Source organism: Thunnus albacares, chromosome 18 (assembly GCF_914725855.1).
Source record: "Thunnus albacares chromosome 18, fThuAlb1.1, whole genome shotgun sequence".
In the NCBI taxonomy this organism is placed as follows: Eukaryota; Metazoa; Chordata; class Actinopteri; order Scombriformes; family Scombridae; genus Thunnus; species Thunnus albacares.
Genome location: NC_058123.1, coordinates 4776249 through 4801518, shown reverse-complemented (window position 1 = coordinate 4801518; position 25270 = coordinate 4776249). Strand labels below are relative to the sequence as shown.

The 25270-nt window shown below is 39.8% G+C and overlaps 1 protein-coding gene across 2 annotated transcripts in view; it reads left to right on the top strand.

Annotated features, from left to right (window-relative positions):
• The window catches only part of pi4kaa (phosphatidylinositol 4-kinase, catalytic, alpha a), a 32680-nt gene extending 7651 nt beyond the window's left edge, over positions 1-25029 (top strand). Inside the window, exons 13-54 of one of the 2 annotated variants that reach the window (XM_044333462.1) lie at positions 629-758; positions 840-966; positions 1056-1151; positions 1241-1424; positions 1510-1610; positions 1740-1908; positions 3812-3862; positions 4018-4126; positions 4235-4371; positions 4452-4585; positions 4682-4764; positions 4838-4908; positions 5830-5954; positions 6073-6154; positions 6241-6324; positions 6469-6558; positions 6711-6830; positions 7347-7439; positions 7962-8118; positions 8214-8341; positions 8438-8596; positions 8702-8853; positions 9015-9122; positions 9767-9894; positions 10938-11093; positions 12475-12554; positions 12664-12863; positions 13521-13608; positions 13687-13854; positions 13949-14002; positions 15019-15139; positions 15333-15462; positions 15543-15613; positions 16591-16663; positions 16760-16940; positions 17046-17150; positions 17754-17879; positions 19167-19287; positions 19456-19615; positions 19836-19925; positions 20891-20974; positions 22485-25029. In XM_044333462.1, the coding sequence (XP_044189397.1) occupies positions 629-758; positions 840-966; positions 1056-1151; positions 1241-1424; positions 1510-1610; positions 1740-1908; positions 3812-3862; positions 4018-4126; positions 4235-4371; positions 4452-4585; positions 4682-4764; positions 4838-4908; positions 5830-5954; positions 6073-6154; positions 6241-6324; positions 6469-6558; positions 6711-6830; positions 7347-7439; positions 7962-8118; positions 8214-8341; positions 8438-8596; positions 8702-8853; positions 9015-9122; positions 9767-9894; positions 10938-11093; positions 12475-12554; positions 12664-12863; positions 13521-13608; positions 13687-13854; positions 13949-14002; positions 15019-15139; positions 15333-15462; positions 15543-15613; positions 16591-16663; positions 16760-16940; positions 17046-17150; positions 17754-17879; positions 19167-19287; positions 19456-19615; positions 19836-19925; positions 20891-20974; positions 22485-22536 (4878 nt within the window). In that variant the 3' untranslated portion in view covers positions 22537-25029. Of the gene's footprint in view, positions 1-628; positions 759-839; positions 967-1055; positions 1152-1240; positions 1425-1509; positions 1611-1739; positions 1909-3811; positions 3863-4017; positions 4127-4234; positions 4372-4451; positions 4586-4681; positions 4765-4837; positions 4909-5829; positions 5955-6072; positions 6155-6240; positions 6325-6468; positions 6559-6710; positions 6831-7346; positions 7440-7961; positions 8119-8213; positions 8342-8437; positions 8597-8701; positions 8854-9014; positions 9123-9766; positions 9988-10937; positions 11094-12474; positions 12555-12663; positions 12864-13520; positions 13609-13686; positions 13855-13948; positions 14003-15018; positions 15140-15332; positions 15463-15542; positions 15614-16590; positions 16664-16759; positions 16941-17045; positions 17151-17753; positions 17880-19166; positions 19288-19455; positions 19616-19835; positions 19926-20890; positions 20975-22484 lie in introns of both variants that reach the window. The other variant, XM_044333460.1, reaches the window with a different exon arrangement.
• The last annotated feature ends 241 nt before the right edge of the window (positions 25030-25270 follow it).

Sequence of the window (25270 nt, the reverse complement as noted above, 5' to 3'; positions counted from 1 at the left end):
TCAGTCACAAACTACATAAAGTTTGTGAGCTCATTAAGCATTGTCCAATTTTCACATTTTCTCTTAATATTTAATGTGAAGGTCTACTTCTACCGTTTTACATTTTAAAATGTGTTATTTATCGTTTTGTACATGTAGACTGTGTTATAATTGTGTAAAACCAAAGAAAAGCTGCTATTTTAATTCTGCCTGATTCAGTGGGGATAAGATGTTTTTATAAAGCGTGAATGGCCATAATAGTCACTGCATGCACACAAATCTATACTTTATTTTTGTGTTAAGCTTTATTTATTCAGGAGATCTCAGTGAGATCAAGATCTCTTTGCAAGAGAGACCTGAGAACAAGTTACAGGATCACAATAAGATGGTTCATTCACATCAATGAGTTTCTCTAACTTAAAGACAGGCAGTGTTGGAGTTCATTCCAGTAGTGAGGTGTGTAGTAAAGGAAACCAGTCTGTCCCAGTTCAGAGTTTGTATGAAGAACCTTTAAAGCCAACCTCTCCTGTGATCTGTTGTCGTGGTTATTAACTCTGAGCTCATTTAAGGATGTTAAACATCTCAGCAGCTTACATAGCACAGCTGTATAAATGAAGACGTGTGTGTGTGTGTGTGTGTGTGTCTTCAGGGTTTAGGTCGTCTGTGCGAGCGCTTCCCCGTGGTGGCTCACTCCGTCACCATGTCACTCCGAGACTTCCTGGTGGTTCCCTCTCCTGTCTTGGTGAAGCTGTACAAATACCACAGCCAGTACACATCAGGTAAAAAGCACGACACCATCACACAACATCCACTTCAACGTTTTGCTATCAAATCCTGAAGCTCCTCTCTCGTTCTCCAAGGCGGCGGCGAGATAAAGATCCACGTGACCAACGAACATTCCCAGTCGACCCTCAGCACTCAGAGCAAGAAGTCACAGCCGTCCATGTACGAACAGCTGCGGGACATCTCCATCGATAACATCTGCAGGTGAGTTCATCCGCATACGCACTTGTGCAGCATATTCACACACACGCTAACGTCAACACGAGCTTTACTCTCCTCCTTCTTGTCCTCAGGTGTCTGAAAGCAGGACTGACCATGGATAACGTCATCGTAGAGGCTTTTCTCGCCAGCCTGTCTAACCGTCTCTACATCTATCAGGAAAACGATAAGTAAGTCGAGCGCTTAAATTAAACACTCTAAATTTAAAAAAAAAAAAAAAGTAAAAGAGTACTTACATGTGCTCCTTTCTCTTCCTCAGGGACGCCCACTTGATCCCGGATCACACCATCAGGGCTTTGGGTAACATCGCCGTGGCCTTACGGGACACTCCCAGAGTCATGGAGCCCATCCTGCAGATCCTACAGCAGAAGTTCTGCCAGCCTCCCTCCCAGCTGGACGTCCTCATCATAGATCAGCTCGGCTGCATGGTCATCACAGGAAACGTAAGCTTTTATATCTCTATTATCTGTAAGTTTGCAAGATCTGGAACAAATCTAACTTCATAATTTTCTTTCTCTTTCACATCAGCAATACATCTACCAGGAAGTGTGGAATTTGTTCCAGCAGATCAGTGTAAAGGCCAGCTCCATGGTCTACTCTACCAAAGACTACAAGGACCATGGATATAGGTGACCACCAGCTTTAATGACACAATTACACTTTATTAGGGTCGTTGGGTACATGTGAAAGTAGCCGAGCGTCATTTACAGTTTGTCATGAGCATGTAGTTAAACCAGTGTTCCCTCCTCTCTGTGTAGACACTGCTCCCTGGCTGTGATAAACGCTCTGGGCAATATAGCGGCGAACCTTCAGGCTGAGCATATGGTGGACGAGCTGCTGGTCAACCTGCTCGAGCTTTTCGTCCAGCTGGGTTTAGAGGGGAAGAGAGCCAGCGAGAGAGCCTCGGACAAAGGACCGACTCTGAAGGTATGACACACATGCATAAATAAATACAGCAGCAACGAGGCCACTGGGCCGGCCAATCAAATACATGCAAGCACTTATTCCAGTTACAGTGTCTCATACAGCAGCTTTGAGATGGAGCAGCGAATGGTTACTGCCATGATCATTTTCCAGAGTTTTAAAATGACTCATGTGAGTTTGAAGGTCTGTGGAGTTTTGTTGCTAACAAACAACACTTATGTTTCTATTCAGTGTTACTCACCAAAACACAATGTGTGTATCTTTGAAGTCTAACAAACATGTTGAATGTGTTTCCTTCCTCATAAGTATTTTTAAGTATTTTAAAATCCACATTGTTGACATCCATGTTCACTAGCTTGCACGCTTCTTCTTCTCTGCTTTTGTTGGCACGTTGCTGCATTTCTTAGTGTGTTACAGTCACATTTAGATCATTGGAATAGTGTGAGATCATAGGCAGGACTCAGCACAAGACAAAAACAAAACCCGCTCATAAATAAAACAGCTCTATAGAGCTACTAGAGATCAGAAACTCTACAGGAACGTGACCCAAAGCAGCTAAACACAGAAACCAAAAGTCTCTTTTTTTTTTTTACATCACTGTTTGTGTTTCACCACATCTGAAGAATATCAATAAATAATGGCTATTTCATTTTAATTTATTTTATTTAATTTAGTTAGTTTATCTCAATGTAATAGTTGTTATTTTGGAGAGTTAGGTGATAGTTGTGATATAAAAATAATTTTAATATTTTGTCGATCGAAATATACGTCACCTGCCGGGCCGTTGCCGGGCAACAGGCAAGTGCATTTTTTGAGCGGTGTACCCTCGGTAAGCTAACGATGGAAAAATCCAAAAAAAGAAAGATTTCTGATGGAAATAGAACTTTTAATGCTTCATGGACAGATTTATTTATTGGTTCACCTGTTATCCTTTGAGGTACATCGTTCATCCACACAGGTCGGAGTTTTGCATAACATATCTTAATGACCTGTGAGGCAGATTTAGTAAAAATACTCCTGACCTCAATGACAGTGCTGAGCATATCAATATTATATCCGCAAAATATTAAATTAAAATATTAAAATCAATTGTAGATATGGCAGAATACACACTAGAACTCCTAAAAATGTGTGTTATCTAAAGTAAAGCATTTAGTCAGTCTGTAACGGCGTACAGGTCGTCCATAACGTAGCTGACAAACTAATTAGCAAAAATATGTTTTCCTTTTTAAAATATCAAAAAAGGTGTTCATGCTGAATGAATGAATATTTTAACTTAAACCACTGATTGTTTTATTGAGAAAACACAATACATTTGTATGTTTTTGTTTATGCGAAATATGTATTTCTAATTAGATATTCACTGTAAGTCGCGTAATCGTCAGATTTTGCGGCTCCGGGTGGGTTTTATTTGGTGGGAAATGGGCTCAAATGGTTCTTTGTACGCTGAAGGTCGCTGACCCCTGGATTAGACCCATGACTGATAACTTAACGATGGTGTTTAAGAAGCAGTTAAACACACAAAGGAAAACGATACAGAGTCGTCCTGTTGTTCTTTGTATTTACTGCTGAGCAACTATAATGTTTGATTTGTGTTTAATGAACAGAAGTGGAAGTTCCGAGATGAAACAATTAGCAAATTAGTTTTATTTCTCTCTCACTGCTTTGTTCTCACATCATCGATCGGCCATTTGTTAATTCTTTCGACCATCGCTCCCTCTCTCTCTCTGTAATTCACTCCTGCTCTCAGCTCAGTCGCACTAATACACATCTGACTATTAATACTAGAGTCACCCAATATTTCCTTATTCTGTGGATGAAGCTGAACACCAGTTGTAGCAGCCTCTACCCCGATAGGTTCTGAATCATCAGAAAGTACAACTACTCTCCTCTACTGTCTCGTCAGGCATCAAGCAGCGCTGGAAACCTCGGTGTCCTCATTCCAGTTATTGCAGTGGTAAGTGATGTCATCAACATCACATTTCATCACAGTGATTTCTTTACCTTCTTTAGTAGTCAATTAACTTTTTGTCTGGTTCTCTTCTTCAGCATCTGTCTGCAACTAGATCATTTAATAACTAGAGAGATCTATTCTCTCTCTTCTTCTTCTAGCTGACTAAGCGGTTGCCACCGATCAAAGAAGCAAAACCACGTCTGCAGAAGCTCTTCAGGGACTTCTGGCTCTACTCTGTTGTCATGGGATTTGCTGTGGAAGGCTCAGGTAGAGAGTTTACTCTGTGAATTATTAATCTACAGGAATATTAAATGAACCGATGCCTTTTGAAAACAGGTCAAACATCATGATTTGTTTCTGTTCTGAAACCTTCAGGTCTGTGGCCTGAAGAATGGCACGAAGGAGTTTGCGAGATCGCGACCAAATCGCCGCTGCTCACGTTTCCCAGCGGAGAACCGTTACGCTCAGAGCTGCAGTACAACTCTGCGCTGAAGAATGACACCGTCACTGCGGTATGAGATACACACACACACACACACACACATACAGTTTACCTTCCGACACTAGTTTATGGTCGTCTGTTGAATTTCAGGCGGAGCTGAATGATCTGCGTAGCACCATCATCAACCTGCTGGATCCTCCTCCTGAAGTGGCTGCTCTCATCAACAAACTGGACTTCGCCATGTCTACATACTTGCTGTCTGTTTACAGATTAGAATACATGAGGTATGAGCACAGTATATTGACTTATATCTGCTTGACTATAATCAATGATCATAAGCGTAACCTTTTGTTCTATTATGTTTTCTCGACATCTGTTAGGATGCTGCGTTCTCAGGACTCGGATCGTTTTCAGGTCATGTTTCGATACTTTGAAGACAGAGCAATACAGAAGGATAAATCCGGTAAGCAAGGGACAAAAAACATGTTCAGTTACTGTTTTATTATACGTATTCATATTTAATTTGTTCTCTCCAGGCATGATGCAGTGTGTGATTGCTGTCAGCGACAAGGTTTTTGAGGTCTTCCTGCAAATGATGGCTGAAAAAGTAAGAATTCATATCCTGTTTACAGTCTATTCTGACCGTCGCCTAGTGTTAAATTACACAGTAGGGATATTTATGAAGAATTTGCAGCTTATTTTTAGGTGCTAAACAGTCAAAATAGGAAAGTGTAAAAGCTGCCACACCTTTTTCTTACTGGACAAACACAGAGAGAGACTCAAACCAGTGAGAGAGAGAAACAGTTCAGACAATCGAAACCTTTTAGTGACAGCATGAAGGAATATAGTATAATAGGTGTATTGTATAAGCAGCAGTCTGATATTTTTCACACATTCTTACCTTTCTGTTTCCCTACATGCATTTTTTATTAACTTTTAATGACTCACAGCAGCTCCAGTCCAATGAGATGTTATTGAAACAGCCAGTAAATTGGCTAATAAACTATTTTTCACATACAGTATAGCTAAATAAATGAATATAGTACATGCTTACCCTTTCAAAGGGGTCTTTTCTTCTTAATATTCCAAGTTGCAGCAGAAAAAAAAACTGTCTTTTGTGCTCCATTGCTTTCCAGAAATGCTCAAACATGTTTTAAGCAAACCAGGGCTCATTTACACCTGTAGTCTTAGTTAAATACCTCTGCTAAATTAAAAAAAATGTGACCTCCGGATGGTAATTTGCTTAGTAAATATCCTCTGATGTGTCTTAATTACAGTTGAAACAATTAACAAACAGAACATTAATCTGGAGCTATTTTGATCATATTTGATAATCTATCGTTGAGGTTTGGGTTTCAGACTTTTGGTCGGACAAAACAAGACATTTTATGACTTTCTGATATTTCATAGACTGAATGATCGATAGTTTAATCCAGAAAATAATCCGCAAATGAAGCGATAATGAAAATAATTGTTAGTCACAAACCCCAATAACCAATAAACCTTTAATAAAATGTAATATTTTCAGGCGAAAACCAAAGCCCACGAGGAGGAGCTGGAACGCCACGCTCAGTTCCTGTTGGTCAACTTCAACCACATCCACAAGAGGATCCGCAGAGTGGCTGACAAATATCTGTCTGGCTTGGCTGAAACGTGAGAGCGCATTGATACACATGTTCATTTACTCAGAATATCACACAGACTCATTAATATGCTGTTTAAAATGCAAGTTCATACCCGACAGCGTCAACATTATTCTCTCCCTCCTCAGTTTCCCTCACTTGCTGTGGAGCGGCCGTGTGCTGAAGACGATGTTAGACATCCTGCAGACGCTCTCGCTCTCGCTGAGCGCAGTAAGTGATGAGCGTCTATTCTTTCAGGATGTCTTTACACTTGTGTGTACCATGACATTAATAGTGATGTTTATGCTTTATTGCAGGATATTCATAAAGATCAACCTTATTACGACATCCCAGACACGCCGTACAGAATCACTGTTCCAGACACATATGAAGCCAGAGAGGTAATGTTGTTTTAATCAGTTTTTACTCCACTGTATGTATAATAATTAATAAATAATAATAAAAATGTGTGAAATAAACTGGAGAGAAGTGTCTGCTTTTAAAACATGAAACACATGCAGGACTTTTTGTGTCTGTGATTGTAGAGCATAGTGAAGGATTTTGCTGCTCGCTGTGGGGAAATCCTTAAGGAGGCGATGAAATGGGCTCCATCTGTGACCAAATCCCACCTGCAGGTAACATATTCTTTATTTTTAAAACATCTTAGAACATTAAATTCTGTAAAATACAAAATATCCACACATAGAGGACACATAATGATAGATAAAGTTTACAATGTGGTCTTGAACGTTGTTTTAACCACTATACTGTATGTGGTCTTTTTCAGGAGTATCTGAACAAACATCAGAACTGGGTGTCGGGTCTGTCCCAGCACACAGGCCTGGCCATGGCCACAGAAAGCATCCTGCACTTCGCTGGTTACAACAGACAGAGCACCACACTGGGGGTGGGTCACAAACTGATGGTTATTTAATAGTTTGGAGTGACAGAGACAGATTATTTTAGTCTGATAATCAGACTGAATTCACTTTGAGTTTCACTTATTTAAATGTATTTGAATCGCTAAAATTATCTGTGACATGGGCAGTGATTTAGAGGTCTGGAACCAGGCTAAAATTAATTATAATGAGAAAAAACAAGGGTTCAAGACTGGAGCCTTGTGGGACTCCACATGTGGCACGGTTTAATCCAGTGTCCTTAAAATTGCAACTAGAAATTGTCTGCTCAGTTTAAAGTGTACAGTGTTTATACAGGGTTTATTGTACACTGTGCCAATAGACAGAATATATACATACAGGACAAAACAATGTACAAAATAAAGTAATAAGTATAGAAGTAATAAAGTAAATGAAGTAATAAAAAATTTTCAGTCCAAGTTTCAGACATTTTACATTCTTTCCACATAATCAAATACAATTCATATATTTTATTTAATACTTTATCTCTTCACTTTCACCTTTAGTCCACTCAGCTGACTGAGAGACCAGCCTGTGTGAAGAAGGACTACTCTAACTTCATGGCCTCCCTCAACCTCAGAAACAGATACGCCGGAGAGGTAAAACCACCTGATCTTACCAATTATTACGGCCTAAGTCACATTTCCGTTCTGTCGCTCTCTGTCATCACCTACACTTGTGTCTTGATACAGCTGAATTCACAATTTAGTTCTCATTTACTTATTTTTCTGTTTCTGTTGTCAGACAACGGAGAGATTATGAAATAGGGATTTGATCGTGGCTGATAAATATTACCTTTTAACCCAAGCTGCAGTGCTGACCAAATAATTACTTTATGATTGTGTTATTGTTTGACAAAGTAAATTTAAATCCAGATTAATGGCAACAGCTGCTATATTGTCATTTATAATGAGTGAACACAGAGAAAGTTAAAGGCTTCTCCACAAGCATCTGTTACCACATCTAAATGAGCTCCGAACGTTTATTCTATATGCTTGTAAAACACAAAAATGTTGGCAAACAACTCGATCCAGGCTGATCCAGTGGACTTGAACGCTGCTTAGTGGATCATTTTTTATGCTGCACTCCTTCGGCTCATATCTCTTCTCTTTCGTCTTTAGGTATCGGGTATGATCCACTTCGCCCAGGCAGTCCGCGGACAGTCCGATCTGAACCGGCTGATGATCAAGCAGATGGGAGACGCTCTGGACTCTGCACAGCCCGAGGCCTTCACTGAGGCCATGTTCAAACTGGCCGCCCTGCTCATCAGCACCAAAGGTTTGACGTTTACTTCGACAACGCCAAATGTACAGTGTGCTCTGTGTTCGTTGTCTCACTGCTAACATCCTTTTTTTTCTTGACTCGTCCTCTAGACTGCGATCCTCAGCTCCTGCACCACCTCTGCTGGTCTCCTCTCAAGATGTTCACCGAGCACGGCATGGAAACCGCCATCGCTTGCTGGGAGTGGCTGCTGGCAGCACGTACTGGGATGGAAGTACCGGTACAAAGACGTGTTTTATCATTTTCAGGTTTTTTTTTTTTTTGTGTTGTCATCTGACAGTGAATTTATCAACCTCCTCTGTGTGTGTCTGCCTAGTTTATGCGAGAGATGGCGGGAGCGTGGCAGATGACCGTGGAGCTGAAGATGGGTTTGTTCTCAGACGCTCAGGTGGAGGCGGATCCTCTGGCCGCATCAGAGGAGAGTCAGCCCGTCCCCTGCCCTCCAGATGTTACCCCTCACCACATATGGATCGAGGTCAGACAGAAGACATTTCGCTCGGGTCGTCACTACATTTTCTAATCAGTCGTCTCTCCTTCAACGTGTCTTATTTCCTCCTCTTTCTTCCCCCTCTTCCTCTAGTTTCTAGTCCAGAGGTTTGAGATCGCTAAGTATTCCAGCGCGGATCAAGTGGAGATCTTTGGCAGTTTGCTACAACGCTCGCTGTCTCTCAACGTCGGCGGGGCAAAGAGTAGCCTCAACCGCCACGTCGCTGCCATCGGACCTCGCTTCAGGTACATAAACACTCACACAAAGCCTAAAGAAAATGTATGGTGTGTTTTATGGTACTTATCTTTGTGCATCAGCTGATATCATATAGTAGCATATGTATCACCATGTGTTGAAGTTTGAGAGACAGATGTCTTTATAGTAATCATATTTCTCTGTGCTTTAGGCTGCTGACTCTCGGTCTGGCTCTGCTCCACTCTGATGTCGTCACCAACTCAACTGTAAGAAACGTGCTCAGAGAGAAGATCTATTCTACAGCCTTCGATTACTTCAGGTAGCTACACACACACGCTACCGTGCACACGTTCAAGGGCTGCAACAAACACTTATTTTCACTCGATCAATCGATTTAATCCGTCTGCTGTTTTTTCCAATTCATCTAGTAATATTTTAGTTTATAAAATGTTTATAAAATGTCAGAAAATACTGCGAAATCCACTAAAACTTGCTGCCCACCAGAGCTCAAGGTCACATTGCTCAAATGTATTTCTTTGTTCAAAACCCAGAGATTAAAGAAGAGACTAAATGCACAGTGATAGAAAGAGACAGAGAAGAACAGCAAATCCTCACATTTAAGATTCTTTGTTCATTTTTCATTCATAACATTTTTCAATTTTAGATTTTACAGTAGATTTCTTTAATACATGTTTTTTTTTTGTGTCTAGTTATTTGTGAAATAAATAAATAAAATAAAAAACTGAAGATTGAACAAAGAAATGTTGATGATAAAATATAAATCTGTAATTGAAATACTTGAATGAACTAGTCAAATCCCTTCTATATAAACACACATATATATATACGTTTTTCCCATTCAAACATTTATTGGCTTAAAAAGGATAACTGAATATCACAAAGAGTTTATAAAAACATTAAGAACACTCTCCGCTTTTTTTGATTTTCTGCTTCCGTCTCCAGCGTGTCTCCAAAGTTTCCCACCCAAGGTGACAAGCGACTGCGGGAGGACATCAGCATCATCATCCGTTTCTACGCCAGCATCCTGTCCGACAAGAAGTACCTGGCAGCGTGCCACTTGGTCCCACCCGGTGAGCTTGGTACTACCCCGGCCCCGAGCACGCTCTCTGCCGGGATATTTGGATCGCTTATCGTGTCCAGCACTTCTCCGATATCTATCTTAAGTAAGCCTAAAGCGGTGGAGCTCGGACTTCACCGCAGCAGGGGCATGCTTTTACGCCTGTCAAATTTGACGCTTTTTTTTATCCTCATATGCTGCTGATAGATCCTGGTATCTATCAATGAAATTTATCTAGATTTTTTTTTATGTTTTATAGCTTTTTTTCCTCAATTTTCTTCTCTTGGTCCTGTTAACTCTCTCAGTTGTACACTCTGCATTTCCTACTCTGCTTTCTTCTCATTATATTACTCCTATTCCTATAAAAATCTGTTCTTACTCTTTATGTTAAGCAGCTGTGAGGAAAAAAAAGCTGAAAAATTTGTCAGCCGCGTTAAGATGCATGATAATTCATCATGTCAGCCCACCCGTCAGCCCCCTCTCTCCTCGATTGATCGATTTGGTATCAGAAGAAGAAACTACAAAGTGAAAAATGTTCTTTCTTCCACCCCAGAAAATCCTCTCCTCCTCATTCCCGACGACCCAGAGAAAAGACTCACTGTCATACACATCGAACCACTTCAGGTAGACCTCTAACCGCAGATCCTGGATCAGATTCATCTACCTCCAGACCCCCCCCACCCCTCCCCCCTGCGCAAAAATAATATCTGACCCAGTATCAGTGGTTCAAGGCAACATCTACCTACATGTAAATCCAACTGGATTTCCCTGCTTTCAAAATGCATGATCATCACGACAGCAGAGGACTAACTGATACAGCTCATCTCGCTTTTCAGAAACTCCCTCATCATCGATCACATTATTGATGTTTTTCACTGTTTAGAGGTTGTAAGAACGACCGTTAAGGACGTCTTTGTTTCTAGCTTGTTAGAATCCACCACATGAAAACACCTTTTTATTTTGGCACAAAGTTACAGGCCATCAGAGGGAGAGATGCTGCGGTTTATCTGCGCTCGTGTCTCGGTCGTACTGACTCTATTCGTGTGTGTATAACAGATAATCAGGACCCGTCCTTGAACAGTCTGTCGGTGATGAACGCCGCCGACCTCAGGAGCAACATGGACTCCAGCTCCCGCTCCCAGCAGAGCAGCCAGGGATGGATCAACACCTACCCGCTGTCCAGTGGCATGTCCACCGCATCCAAGAAATCAGGTAGCGCTAACATCCAGAGAAAAAGAGGCTCCGCAGATCTTTTTAGTATCTTTAAGCTCATTTCTTTGGTTTTCTGGTTTTCTTGCAACTTTACTGTTTTGCTTCACTCTCACAGCTCTCATCTGCGTTGCTTCCAGCAGCAGCAGCAGGCAGCTGTTTGCAGTGATAAAGCTCTGATAACCCACTGTACCTTTTCTCCCCTAGCGCCAAACGACAGATAGACAAAGTTAGAGAATAACTGGTGCACACATTGAAGCGTTTAACAGCTAAAGAGCCTGAGTGAGCAGAGTGAGTATAAACCCCCCCAAATGAATGATGACGTTGCTCCGTAACTGCAGGAAGTGGAAATACGGAACTAACAAGCTCAACATATCAACTTAAAATTAATTAATTAATTAGATTTATTGACTGGGACAGTGTGCAGTTTTAAACATTAAAGACACACTGCACCGGAGTTAGCTCGAAGCTAATACGCATCCGTAGTCCCCCACAATCAAAACATACAACAGCACAACAACAAACAATACAAAGCAAAAAAAAAAACCCAAAAAACCAAAACACACAGAACACACCATACAAAATACAACACAACAGCACATCACATACACCCACAATGTCAATTAAAAATGAATAATGTAAACTAGACTCACAGCTGATTCGTGTTGATTTTTTAATTTGATGATAAGTTAATGGTTTGTTTACAGCTCATGTCAGTTGCCTTCAAGTGGCCACAAAAAATCTGTTAATGTAGATTTAATTACATTTTTCTGAGCTTTCAACAGTGTTGAACATGAGATGCAGTCAGTTATCTTCACTGTAATGTATATCCACAGTATACAGAATTTAATATCATACACTATATTATCTCTGTTCGTTTTCATTTATATATTTTTATTAATTTTGGTGCATACACACAGGCAGCACTATTGTACAACATTAACTGTCCTTTAACTCTACTCTCAGACGAACCAATTTTGCAGCAACAAATATTAGATTTTGACTCTGAGACCAAAGTTTATCTTACAAAGATGATTATATCTCATGTTTAAAACTCTTATGAATACATCAGTGTCACTGCTAAATAACGTCTCGTCTTCACATCTCCAAAAACGTTGAACATGATAAATAGCCATCATTTTCTTAATCTAAATGGTTCATTTCTTACCTGCAAAAAAGAAAATCCAAACTTTATTTGGTGACACAATAACAGTTGTAGAATGAAAATTATAACTGTTGCATGCTGGGATACTCAGCTCCCAAAGCATCCATGATAAAATCTGGACTTTTCTGTGCACTGTTCTTACACTGAGACTCCACTAAAACACAAGCAGAAGACCTGAGACTTCTCCTGACTCAGTGGTTTTACTGTCTCCACCTGCAGGCACATCCAAGAAGAGTAACAGAGGGACGCAGCTTCACAAATACTACATGAAACGCAGGACTCTCTTGCTGGCCTTACTGGTGAGTACTGAGAAAAGAATCTCCAGTTTCTGCTTTTGCCAGCCTGTTATCAGCAGTTCTTCATCCTCTCTTTTTACTCCTCTGTCTTCGTCCCCCCCTCCCCTCCAAGGCCAGCGAGATCGAACGGTTGACGACGTGGTACAACCCCCTCTCCACTCAGGAACTGGCCATCGCCACAGAGCAGTCGGTGGAAACCAGCATCGCCAACTGGAGGTCCAAATACATCAGTCTGACCGAGAAGCAGTGGAAGGACAACGTCAACCTGGCCTGGAGTATCGCACCTTACCTGGCCATGCAGTTACCAACCAGGTCTTCACTCTTTCATTTATTTTATGTTTATTTAGTTTTCTAATGACAGGATCAGACAGTAAACCTCTTACATCAGCCATCTCTGATAAAGAAACTTGGCTATAAATCAAAATATTTATTAATCTACTCAGGAAAGGGGATGAATGGGAAACACTCAGCATATATACATATATAAACACTAAAATGAACGGATGGATGGATGCATGAATGAACAGGTAAATTAAATTTAGTTATTGCCGACAGAACAAATGAATTCAATTTTTATTAATAGCTCTCGCATCAACTCTGAGACAGAAGTATGGTAGATGGTTTTCCTCCTGTGTCCTCGGTGATGATGGTTATCCTCAGGTCGCCAGGGTAACAGCCGGTTGAGAACCGGTTCAGTGAAACAGCTTCAGTTCACTGTTTCTCAGGAGGATGAATCCAGCTGAGGCAGCGTAGTGGACACACACACACACACACACACACACACACACACACACACACACACACACACACACACACACACAGCTCTAAACCAATCAGAGGAGTCCTCGGAAAAGTCTTAAAAGAAGTTTTAACTACATGATTAAAATAGGAGATCACAAAAATAATAGATTACTCAAACGGCATGGCTAAACTGTTACTGATGATTTGTTTTTAATTCCTTGTTGCCAGGTTTAAGAACGACGCCATCGTTGCCGAGGTGACCAGACTGGTCAGACTGGACCCCGGAGCGGTCAGTGATGTACCTGAAGCTGTGAAGGTGAGATCACTTCAGCTAATGAACTTTAGATATCTTGTCTTTTTATTTGTGTGAACGAATGTTAATATTTTCTTTCAGTTCCTGGTGACGTGGCACACCATCGACGCCGATTCTCCTGAGTTGAGTCATATCCTGTGTTGGGCTCCGGCGGACCCGCCCACCGGTCTGTCCTACTTCAGCAGCATGTATCCTCCTCATCCTCTGACGGCTCAGTACGGGGTGAAGGTGCTACGCTCCTTTCCTCCGGTGAGTCACACGCCGGCGGAGCTTCTCTCTGTGTTTCCTCTGCGCTGCAACAACTTTCTTATCAATACGTTTGTTTTTTGTTTTCTCTTCTCAGGACGCCATCTTGTTTTACATTCCTCAGATTGTGCAGGCTCTCCGTTACGATAAGGTAAACACTGAGACTTTATACCACCTGCAGAGATGAAGAACAGAGCACACACTGTGATCTGTGATAAGCTGTGAGATCTTTTGGTTTTTACAACTTACTGAGTACAAAGTCAAATTTATTTATATAACACATTTCATACGGCAGGAGTAAACTCAATGTGCTTAAAAACAAGTAAAGATCAAACATAACCAATATATTACATTAACATGACATATATAAAATAAAATAAATATATAAAAACATATAAGACAGTATAAAAAATTAGAAGGTAAAAAGGTATTATTATTATTATCATTGTTAAAAGAAATAACAATAATAATACTGTTTCTAAAAAGAAGGTTTTACCCATTAACCAAACTAATAGCATAGTTCCAGTAGTAGTACTGGTCCCTGTTGTCCCTCCTTCTTATCAAGAGGTTCATTAGACTGTATTTATTTTTATTTTGAGAATTAATTTACAATATTTCAAGAAAAAAGTCACACTTACAAGTCAAAGTCCTTTTTTTTTTTTTTTTAGAAAGTCTTAATATTCTAAGAAAAAAGTCATATTTTTTTGGAGAATCCTAATATTTCAATAAAAAAGTTATAATTTTTCAATAAAGTTGTAATATTTTGACAAAAAAGTCATGAATGAAGTCAGAATTGTTTGCTTTGAGAGTAAAATCTTCTCTTTCACAATCTGCGACTACGTTTTTGTTACATAACTGCGTAACGCCATAATGCTCAGTAGTAAAGGATTAACAGATGAGGCAAAACAGAAAATGACTTTTTTCTGATTATTTTGATAATTGATTAATCGTCATTTAACAGTAGGAGGTGAAGAGTTTCTAACATTTGAAGACGTCATCTGGGACTCTGGGACAGTTTTCACTATTTTCTAAATTTTTTAGACTAAATCATTAACGAGTAAACCTGAGGCCAGTGAATCAAGTCCAGCACATCTTTAATAACTTTCTACTGGTTTTATGGACATTTAACAGCAGTGATATTGAACTGTGACTCTCTGTCCTGCTCAGATGGGTTATGTGAGAGAGTACATCCTGTGGGCGGCCCAGAAGTCTCAGCTTCTCGCCCACCAGTTCATCTGGAACATGAAGACCAACATCTACCTGGACGAGGAGGGACACCAGAAAGACCGTGAGTAGAGACGCTACATCAGAATAAACTCTAACGCTTCTAATGTGAACAAGAGCAGCAGTGGTTTCTGTGATCTTTTCCTATTTATGTGTAATTACATCGTTCTGCCTGATGGGAAAACCCTTATCAGGCCTAATTATATCTAATTAAGTCGATGTAATCACACTCGTTGCTCATTAATCTTTCCGTGTAGCTGACATCGGGGAGCTTTTGGAGCAGATGGTCGAGGAGATCACAGGATCTCTGTCGGGTCCGGCCAAAGACTTCTACCAGCGAGAGTTCGACTTCTTCAACAAGATCACCAACGTCTCCGCCATTATCAAGTAAATCAGTCACATGCCGGCTCTGCAAGAAAACAAAGGATGTGTGATATATAAACACTGATGTAATTTTTATTTTCCAGGCCAGTTCCAAAGGGAGAGGAGAGGAAGAGGGCGTGTCTGAAAGCTCTGTCGGATATCAGAGTCCAGCCAGGTAACGTACACCTCCAGGTTATATCCGCCAGTATGTACAGGAGGATCAATCACATCGACCAAAATCAATGTCGGCGTCCACATGAGCATGTCAGTATGGATTTAAAGGGGACATATCATGCTTTTTGTGATTTTTTTTTTTTTTTTTTTAAGAATTATTTTAATACTGTTATGATGCCGGACGTCTACGTTAAACACGGTCAAATTTCCAAAACTTGAGTGAAGTCAAATAAAGGCTGAAACTTTGTCTGGCAAGTTTCATTCACCATAAACATAAAAAGACGCGAATATCTCATATTTCAGATAAAGTTTTCAGCAAAGTTTGTCATAAACGTTGAATTAACGCAGAATTAACAAGCAGAAATACGGACAGCGCCCCCCTCCCACATTGTGGTACGAGGGGGTATTACACCCATAGTGATAAGAGCTACCATAGAGAATGAATAGAGGAAGCTGAGAGAGTTAAGTTCTCCCATTCCTGCTGCACCCGCGGGGTCGTGCTCTACGTCCCCAGCGGCCCCCTACTGAGCGTGGGCCTTCTGCCCCCACGGTCGCTCCACTTATGGCCTCATTCAAAAACAGCTTGATGAAGCAGGTTAATATGACAAACTTCAGGCGAGAGGCAGGTAGTCGGCTATAAGCGAACCAAAGCAAACTCCAAAGCGAACAGACGAGGGCTTGGAAGGTTGTACCATTTCGAGGAAGGGGGGGGGGGTTGCTCTTTTTATATATTAGATAAAAACATCTAATTTGCCTGTGGGCCTGTCCATAACTAATTTATATATTTTTTCAATTTGTGTTAAAATGTAATAATAATAATAATTATCATGACATTTTTATCAACCTTAATTTTGCGTATGCGGAGCGGCGGCACTGGAGTGGGATCTTCGGAGTGGGGGGCGGGACTTAAAGAGATTGGAGCTAAAAACCGCCTGTTTGAGACAGAGGCTGAACTGAGGTCTGTCTCTTCTTTTCTAGGCTGTTACCTACCGAGTAACCCTGAAGCCATCGTCCTGGACATCGACTACAAGTCTGGAACACCGATGCAGAGGTGACGACCTGATGAATCGCTACTAAAGGCGTTGATCTCGTACCTGTCTGTCCTCTCTACGTTTATCTCACGGGAGTGTGTTCTCTGTCTTCGCAGCGCTGCTAAGGCTCCCTATCTGGCCAAGTTCAAGGTGAAGCGCTGCGGGGTGAGCGAGCTGGAGAGGGAGGGTCTCCGCTGCCCCTCGGACTCTATGGAGGACGGAGAGGAGAATCCAGACGGATCGCGCAGGGTTTGCTGGCAGGCTGCCATCTTCAAAGTGGGAGACGACTGTAGACAGGTGCGCTTTCCTTTCACTCACTGAACTCAGTTACTGGGATGCGTCGGCGGAAGAAACTAAATCTCTCTTCCTGCGATTCTCTCGCACGCTTTCTCTCCTCTCCAGGATATGCTCGCTCTGCAGATCATCGGGCTTTTTAAGAACATCTTCCAGCTGGTGGGTCTGGATCTGTTTGTCTTCCCCTACAGAGTGGTGGCCACTGCACCAGGGGTAAGACTTAACGTCCCATTACGAACTCCAAATCCAGTATTCCTTTATCTACATCACCGTCTGGATCTTATTTTTGCAGTTTTGGCCATCGTTTCTTATTAGTTATGATTACATCTTAGTCACCAGTTTGACTATTGAGATAGAAACACGCAATCAGTCTGCAAAACATACACATCTTTCTTGTTAATAAACTTAATTTCATTTAGAAAAAGTAAAACAGTTCAAGCCCAAGTCAGGCTCATTGGTATCAAAGCAGAAAAGCAGAGATATATGAACATGACAACAACGCTACACACAGATGCACCTCAGTCTAAACATCATGTAAAACTTATTTTTGGAAGTGATGTAAAGGGTGTAAATACCCAGATTTTCCATCATAAACATCCTTGCATTATAAAACTGACTGTATAGTAGGTTAAAACTGATCCAGGAAGTCTCTGCAATACAACAGATGTTCATAATGGGTACTTTGGTTCACATTTATTTCAATTTCCAAAAAAGTTCAACTTGAACTGAACTGAATAACTGAAAGCAATGAAAGCTCTAAACATTAAATGTTATTTTCATAATCAGGTGTTAATTGACTCGTCTTTATTTCCTCAGTGCGGCGTGATCGAGTGCATCCCAGACTGTAAGTCCAGGGACCAACTCGGCAGGCAGACGGACTTTGGGATGTACGACTACTTCCGTAACCAGTACGGCGATGAATCCACTCTCGCCTTCCAGAAGGTTTGGAGGTTTAACCTTTTGTCCGTCAGGCTTTAAAGCCGCTCTAATCAATATTTTTATATCAACAATGAGCCAGATTACTGCGTGTAATGTGAACGGTGTCACTCGTGTATGTTTAATATGTTCCAAATATGCACATTTTCCCCCAAACTGGAGTAAATACACAGCTTCCTTAGCATTAGCATGGTTAGCTGTTGATTTGATTTATTGATTGGGACAGTGTATTTGAGTATTATAAGTGCTATTCAAAGTCCAAAACCAAATACAAAATGATCTAAGTCCAAGCATCCTTCCCCGAACTGTAGCGAGCTATTTGTCTTCATATCTTTATATATACACACATGCAACACGAGCTGATTTATACTGCTGTGAGGTCGGTGATAACAGGATATGAAAACTGATATATGGACATGAACTATCTGGAAAGTCCCAGAAAGTCCTGTAAGTTAACTCATATACACACACAGGTCAGGCTGTAACTGGTTTAAACACATCCTCTTCTCTTCAGGGTTAATAAAGTTCAACAAAATCACTCAGAGGATACGACAGAGGTTATAAGAGTTTACTAAAAATACACTAAAAGTTTACTTAAGTGTGAAAAAAACCCATTTTATTTAACTGGAATGAGAATAATAGTAATGAAACATGTAAAACCAATAACTCAGGCATAAAGTACATTTAGTCAGGACTTTTAATAAAGTCCTGGACTAGAGTTCATTCTTCTTGGGGGTCAAAGACGAGGGGGCGCTATAAAGCTATAGAGCCCTCTTTAACAAGACCAAAGCAGAGCTCAAGGAGACTGAATATTAGACTTTAAGTTGTTAGATTGACTGATACACGACTCCAAATGAATGCTGATGTTTCTCTGTGTCTGCTGGGCAACAGTTGGATAACATGTTTGACACACAAAACTCTCTCTTCAGTCTCTGTTGTCTTAGATATCAAGAGACGAGTATAACAGGGTCTCTTCTAATCTTCAGAAGTGGTTCTTCAGGCATCTCTTTTAGTGTGACAAAGGTTGTACAGTTGACCTCACATGGTGACCTTACAGTGATTCAGCGTTTCGTACATGTTCAGTAGATTTCCACCACACCACCAAGTGGCCAAAAAAGAAACAATGAATACAGGTTTGATCTCTTACTGTCAAAGATTACTGATGGAAAGATTATAGAAGAGACGCATCAGCGAGCTGACTGAGCTGTAAATGTGTGTGATTGTATAATCTGAACAAAGTAGAGTTTCAGTCCATCACCAAGGCGTTGTTAACGTCCCGTTCTCCTTCCACAGGCTCGGTATAACTTCATCCGCAGTATGGCCGCCTACAGCCTGCTGCTGTTCCTGCTGCAGATCAAAGATCGACACAACGGCAACATCATGCTGGACAGCAAGGGCCACCTCATCCACATAGGTATGATACAGTCTGTAGACGACATGGCCTCAGTCATTGTGTTAGACTCATAGTTCATTATTCCTCATATTCATTCACTGGAAACCTTTGTCCGCCTCATACTGGACGTTTGAGAACAGTTTTTTTTGTACAGAGCAGCAGTGATGATGATTGTTTGTTTTTCTCCAGACTTTGGCTTCATGTTTGAGAGCTCTCCCGGCGGTAACCTGGGCTGGGAGCCAGACATCAAGCTGACAGATGAGATGGTCATGATCATGGGAGGCAAGATCGAAGCAACGCCTTTCAAATGGTTCATGGAGATGTGTGTCAGAGGATATCTGGCCGTACGGTAAGAAATAGCAAAAATAAAGGGCTGTAGTAGTTCTTGGAGAGATGCTTCAAGATGGTTTCTCCGTAGGGTTTGTAGCTCCAGGTTACTTTAATCGCCCTGGTTCTCTGAGTAGAATGAGTGAGACAAAGATCATTTTTATGTTTTGGCTAAAATTGGCATCTTTTTCTGTGCAACTTATAACAAATTCTTGTTGTTTGTGTCTTCTCTCATCATACAGACCCTACATGGATGCAGTGGTTTCTTTGGTGACCCTCATGTTGGATACTGGACTACCGTGCTTCAGAGGACAAACCATTAAACTCCTCAAGTAAGTTCAACAGCAGGATTTCCTATATACTGAATTATGTTGTAAATATAACAAGTAAAGAGTGAATATGACTGTAGCGGACAGAGCCAGACGTGTTGTGAAAGTGTTTCCAGCGTACATACGGGATATTTTATTAAAATTATCCTTTTTAATATTTACCTGAAGAGATGACATAGATACAGATTTGTCTTTATTATGCTGTTCATTATTTCTGCTGTATTTTAAGTTTTATTGACCTGGAAAAATAAAATAAATTGAAAAGCACATTTGCTTATCAATTAAACCTTATAATTGTGTCATAAACATTTCTTATTGTAGATATTAGTGTTGAATTTAAAAAATGACCTCTTTTTTATTTTATTTTAATCTTTGGTGTTAATTTGACAAAATCCTTAAAAGAAGCTGCACTCGCTAGCTTTAAAACTCTGGAAAAAGCTGAGTAAGTGCACCTTGAGTTCAGTTTTTTGGGTCAAATTACTGTTTTCAAGATCAAAAAATTAACTTTAATGCTCATCTTTGGTGTTAATCTTTTCTGATTGCTCTTAATAACTATTCAAACCATTGTATGGGTCTTTTAGGAGAGGCAATACTCTAAAATCTTGTTGTATAAGTGTTTTTAAAGTTGTTCTAATCAGTATTACTGTTTTAGTGTCTTTCAGCTTATTGTTTTGGTTTCATGTGCCACAACTTTGCTGTTTTGTTCAGTCTCACTGGCCAGCAGACAACGTTAACGACTAGCTGGTGGAAAAAAAATCAAACATCTAGCAGCTGAAGAACCAGATGTTTTATTCAGGAGTTAGTCGGAGACCAAAACAAAGCTGAAAGGAGAGTCATGACTCTAAATGAATGCTAACGTTCTGTCGCCTCTAATAACATGTCAGTGTTGTGTTTACATCGTGTTTTTCTGCCCCCGAGTGGCCAAAAAAAATAAACATTAATGTGTATCTTTTTTTCTCTTTAATCAGAGGACGGTTTAATCCTCAGATGAGCGAGAAAGAAGCAGCAGCGTTTATCATCAAAGTCATTCAGAGCTGTTTCCTCAGTAGCAGGTAAGAAAAGATTCGATTTCTCTTCACTGTTCCCTCCTAATATTTTGCCTCCTGTCATGTATGTTAATGTGTTTGACAAAATGTTTAGTTTAGTTTATTTATTTGACATGAACATCACAATAGCATCAGAACTGCAACATACAGTTACACACAGGCACCAGATGTACTGTGTTCAGTGTTTAGTTAGCGAAACATTAAATTACAACACCTGTCCACAGGAGGCTTTAGGTTAGAATATAAAAGTTCAAATGTAAAGAAGAAAAAAAAGATGAGAGTAAAAAAAACAAGAATACATGCATAAAAAATACAGATGTGTCCATACAGGGGTATTAGCTATGAGAACAATGTTGTTGTATTAGGAACACTGTTAAATATAATGAACTCCAGTAAACGACCAACACCAACTATGACCCCAATAATAAACATAAAGTAGAATTATAGTAGAACCTTTCTGACAATGTCAACAAAAACTGAAAATGTATAAACTTCTTAAAAGTAGAATTTACAGCAGAGATGTTATATTGGATTACATTAGATTACACAGCTGTTCCTAATAAAGTGCCTGGTGATTGTATATTTTATTGATTATATAATTTTGAATAATTAGCTTATTACACAATAATAAGCCCACGTCATAAGAAACTGGACTGTGTGTAATAGTGTAAATAATCTAATGAGGTTGCTCTTTGTGTTTTGGATGATTACACAACTTCTGTTATTATATTATATTGTTATAAGCACATAATAAAACACATTCCTACCAGTTAGCATAACTGTGTTTGTCTTCTACTGCTGTAGAAGAAAGTCTCTTGTGTTATTATTTTATAAAACTAGTCAGATATTTGTTAAAATGTGGGCGCAAGCTAATCACAAACAGCTGATGTTGATGTACGCAAGGCAAGTTTATTTGTATGGCACATTTCAACAACAAGGCAATTCAAAGTGCTTTACATAGAGCATTAAAAGAGAATATAAAAGCAACACAAGTAAAAAGACATATAAAAACAATTAGTGCTTGTATTGGACCATAGTCCCCCGGTGATACGGTTATGTAAATTTGTGTGTCATCTGCATAACTATGGTAGCATATTTTGTTGTTTCTCATAATCTGAGCCAGTGGGAGCATGTAGGTGTTGAACAGGAGAGGCCCCAGAATGGAGCCTTGGGGAACTCCGCATGTCATTTTTGTCCGCTCAGATGTGTAATTACCTATAGACACAAAGTAGTTCCTGTCCTTTAAGTAGGATTCAAACCAGTTTAGGACTGTGCCAGAAAGTCCCAACCAGTTTTCCAGTCTGTCTACTAATATGTTGTGGTCAGCACTGAGATCTAGTAATACTAATACTGTAATTCTGCCACTGTCGGTGTTTAAATGTATCAACATCTCCTTACTTCTGGTGCAGACAGGAAGTCAACAGACAAAATTACAGAGTCGAAGCGCTTCCATGTTGCTGAAACACATATTTTAACCTTCTCACTAAACAGATTTTTAATCTCTCGTTTTCAACAGGAGCAAAACGTACGACATGCTGCAGTATTACCAGAACCAAATTCCTTACTGAGGATCTCCTGCCGGGCTTCTTCTACTGTACGTCCGCAAACGCAGACGTCTCTACGCAAGCAATGCAAAACCTTCCTCTTCTTCTTCTGGGTGATTTTAATAAGGTGGAGGAAAGCACCTTCCATGAGTTTAATATCTTTAACTTTGATCTCCAATTTTATTCAGCATAAGATTTTGTAACGTTGCATCAGAAGTTTCGAAGCAATTCTTTAGTTAATTTGAGAGTAAAGAACAATAATAATGTGTGACTTTTACCAGAAGAGGTATTTGAATCACCCTTTAGGTATTTTTCTTCTTGATGCTGTTATTTGTTACTCAGCAAACACTAAAACAACACCGTCACCCTCAAGGAGGATGGCCATAAAGGGAGCCATATTTACAGTGTTTGTGGAGGCAGCTGTTACTACCATTGTTATCATTTTGTTACTATGCTGTTTATTCACTTTTATGCACTTTATAGATCACAGTGTTTCATTGCACCTGCCTATGATCGCAAGCTTAAACAGAGATTATATATCAGAAAATCAGAGATTAAAACAACCGATCGGTAAAAATTTCAGTATTTTTTTTTTGATTTACTGTAGTAGAACAAGAACCAGCATAGTCAGATTGATCAGAAATCAATGCAGGAATCAATCTAACCTAACAGTAGTGTTTAGAAACGTAAAAGGTAATCAATCGTAATCATGCTGTAGTATTTGCTGTAGAAGTCGTCGTACTGTAGAATCACATCAGCGTCACAGGTCTTTCTGTGATTTATGTGGAACTTGTAGAGCTAAACGCGAAAAAAAAAATCATATTTATCAGACGGTTTTAAAATCTTTTAACTGTGCTACTTTTAATGCTTCTCAAAGCCGGTCATTACGTCACATCGCTTCATGTCAGCTGTTAGCTTAAATTAGTTATATGGAGGCGTTTTTTTGTTTGTTTGTTTGTTTGTTTGTTTGTTTTTTTACACTATGGGATGTTAACAATTTGTAATCTGGAGCTTCATTTAAGAATCTGTAAGTTTCCGTCTCGTGTTTCCACTTTGTTTTTAGAATTGTTTGTTTTGTTTATGTGATTTTTTTTTTTTTTTTTTAAAAAGACAACTAAATGTCGTCATTGTGGGACCGACAAGTATGGAATAAGCAGCACCAGTATCGCCCCAGTTTGTGCCTCTCATGTATTACAGTTAAGGTCTTTGCACACCAAGTCCGTTTTTTTCAAGGCTGTGTTGTTTTGCGTGTACGGTGGCTCTGACTGGTCAAACAACTCTTTTTGGCTTTTGACGGATGCAAAAAAAAAAAAACGCAGAAAATCAAACCTGCTCCTAAAACTTTAATGACGGACGAAACTTTCGGAGTCGGTGTGTAAACATGATTGACACAATGTGACGTTGTATTTATTTTTTAACATGCGACAATTTGGGATGAAAAAAAGACAGACTTGGTGTGCAAAGACACTCAAGTCACAGAGCGAAGCATCTGAACAATAAACCTGTAGTAATACCTAGAAGAAAAACTTAGAAGGTCATTTAACAACAATGTTAAATAACACAGTTCTGAAGGTATTTCCAGAATCCTCAAAGACTCTTTTAACCATCTGGATGAAAAAATACTCAGTCTGCTATGAGATTAATGGACATAGCCGTCGTGACGGCACCCGTTAGTTTGTGGACTCATGTTTTGATCCTCGAGTTTAGCATTTTGACCGTCGCCATCTTGTGTTTTTGGAGCCAGAAGTGATGAGAGGTGACCATATTTGGACGAGAGCAGGGAGCTGGTGAGGAGCTCCACAGGGTCCAACTAACACCCCCTAAAGCATACACTGCTTTATCATCTATTTTACTGTAAATGGGACCATAATTTACTAAATAAACATCATGCTGTATTGAAGAAGACTTTAAACTAGAGATTGAGACCATAAACTCATTAGGGAACAGTTTACTGAGGTAATAAATCAAGTGAGAAGTAGGGTCATTTTCTCGTAGACTTCTATACGATCTGACTTGTTTTTGGAGCCAGTGGAGTCGCCCCCTGCTGGCCAGTAGAGAGAATGCAGGTTTATAGCACTTTAACATTGGCTTTCTTATTCAAGCAGCTGGAAATGACACATCTTGCTTTTTTTTTTAACACACATGCAAAATATGAACACATTATTTGTGTGAAATTGCTACATCAATACTTTAACTTCATGTAAAAATTGAGCAAGAACATGTTTTTTTCCTGCTACGTCTTTATTTGGATTTGGACAAATAAGTGATGCAACGTGAGAAACAGTTCGAACATCTTTTTTTTTTTTTTTTATCGTGCAGCTGATGGAATATTTTAGTCTTTGTAAATACCTTCAGGACAGTGCTGAGTATTTATTTTTCATAAAATCATGTGTTTAACCTCCATGACCTGAATATAAACATACATGTAACACATGAGAAGCACGAACTGAGGTTAACTCTATTTTATCTTTAAGAGAATATAAAATATAAAATACAGCGATGTACTGACCCTCAACTTAGTGGAAAAAAAAAATCTCACTACTGTGTTTGAAAATACCAACACTACCTGAACATTACTTGAAAAATGTTTTTTAATCTAGTAGCGTGCTCCCAAAAAACAATCTAGTTTACACAAGGCAGCAAAAACAGGCATATCTGATACTGGGAATCAGATTATCACCAGTATGTTGAAACACACTTTCTTGCAGGATTTTACTTGATTTAACTGCTGCGCTTGCTGTGTTGCAAACAAGCTGTT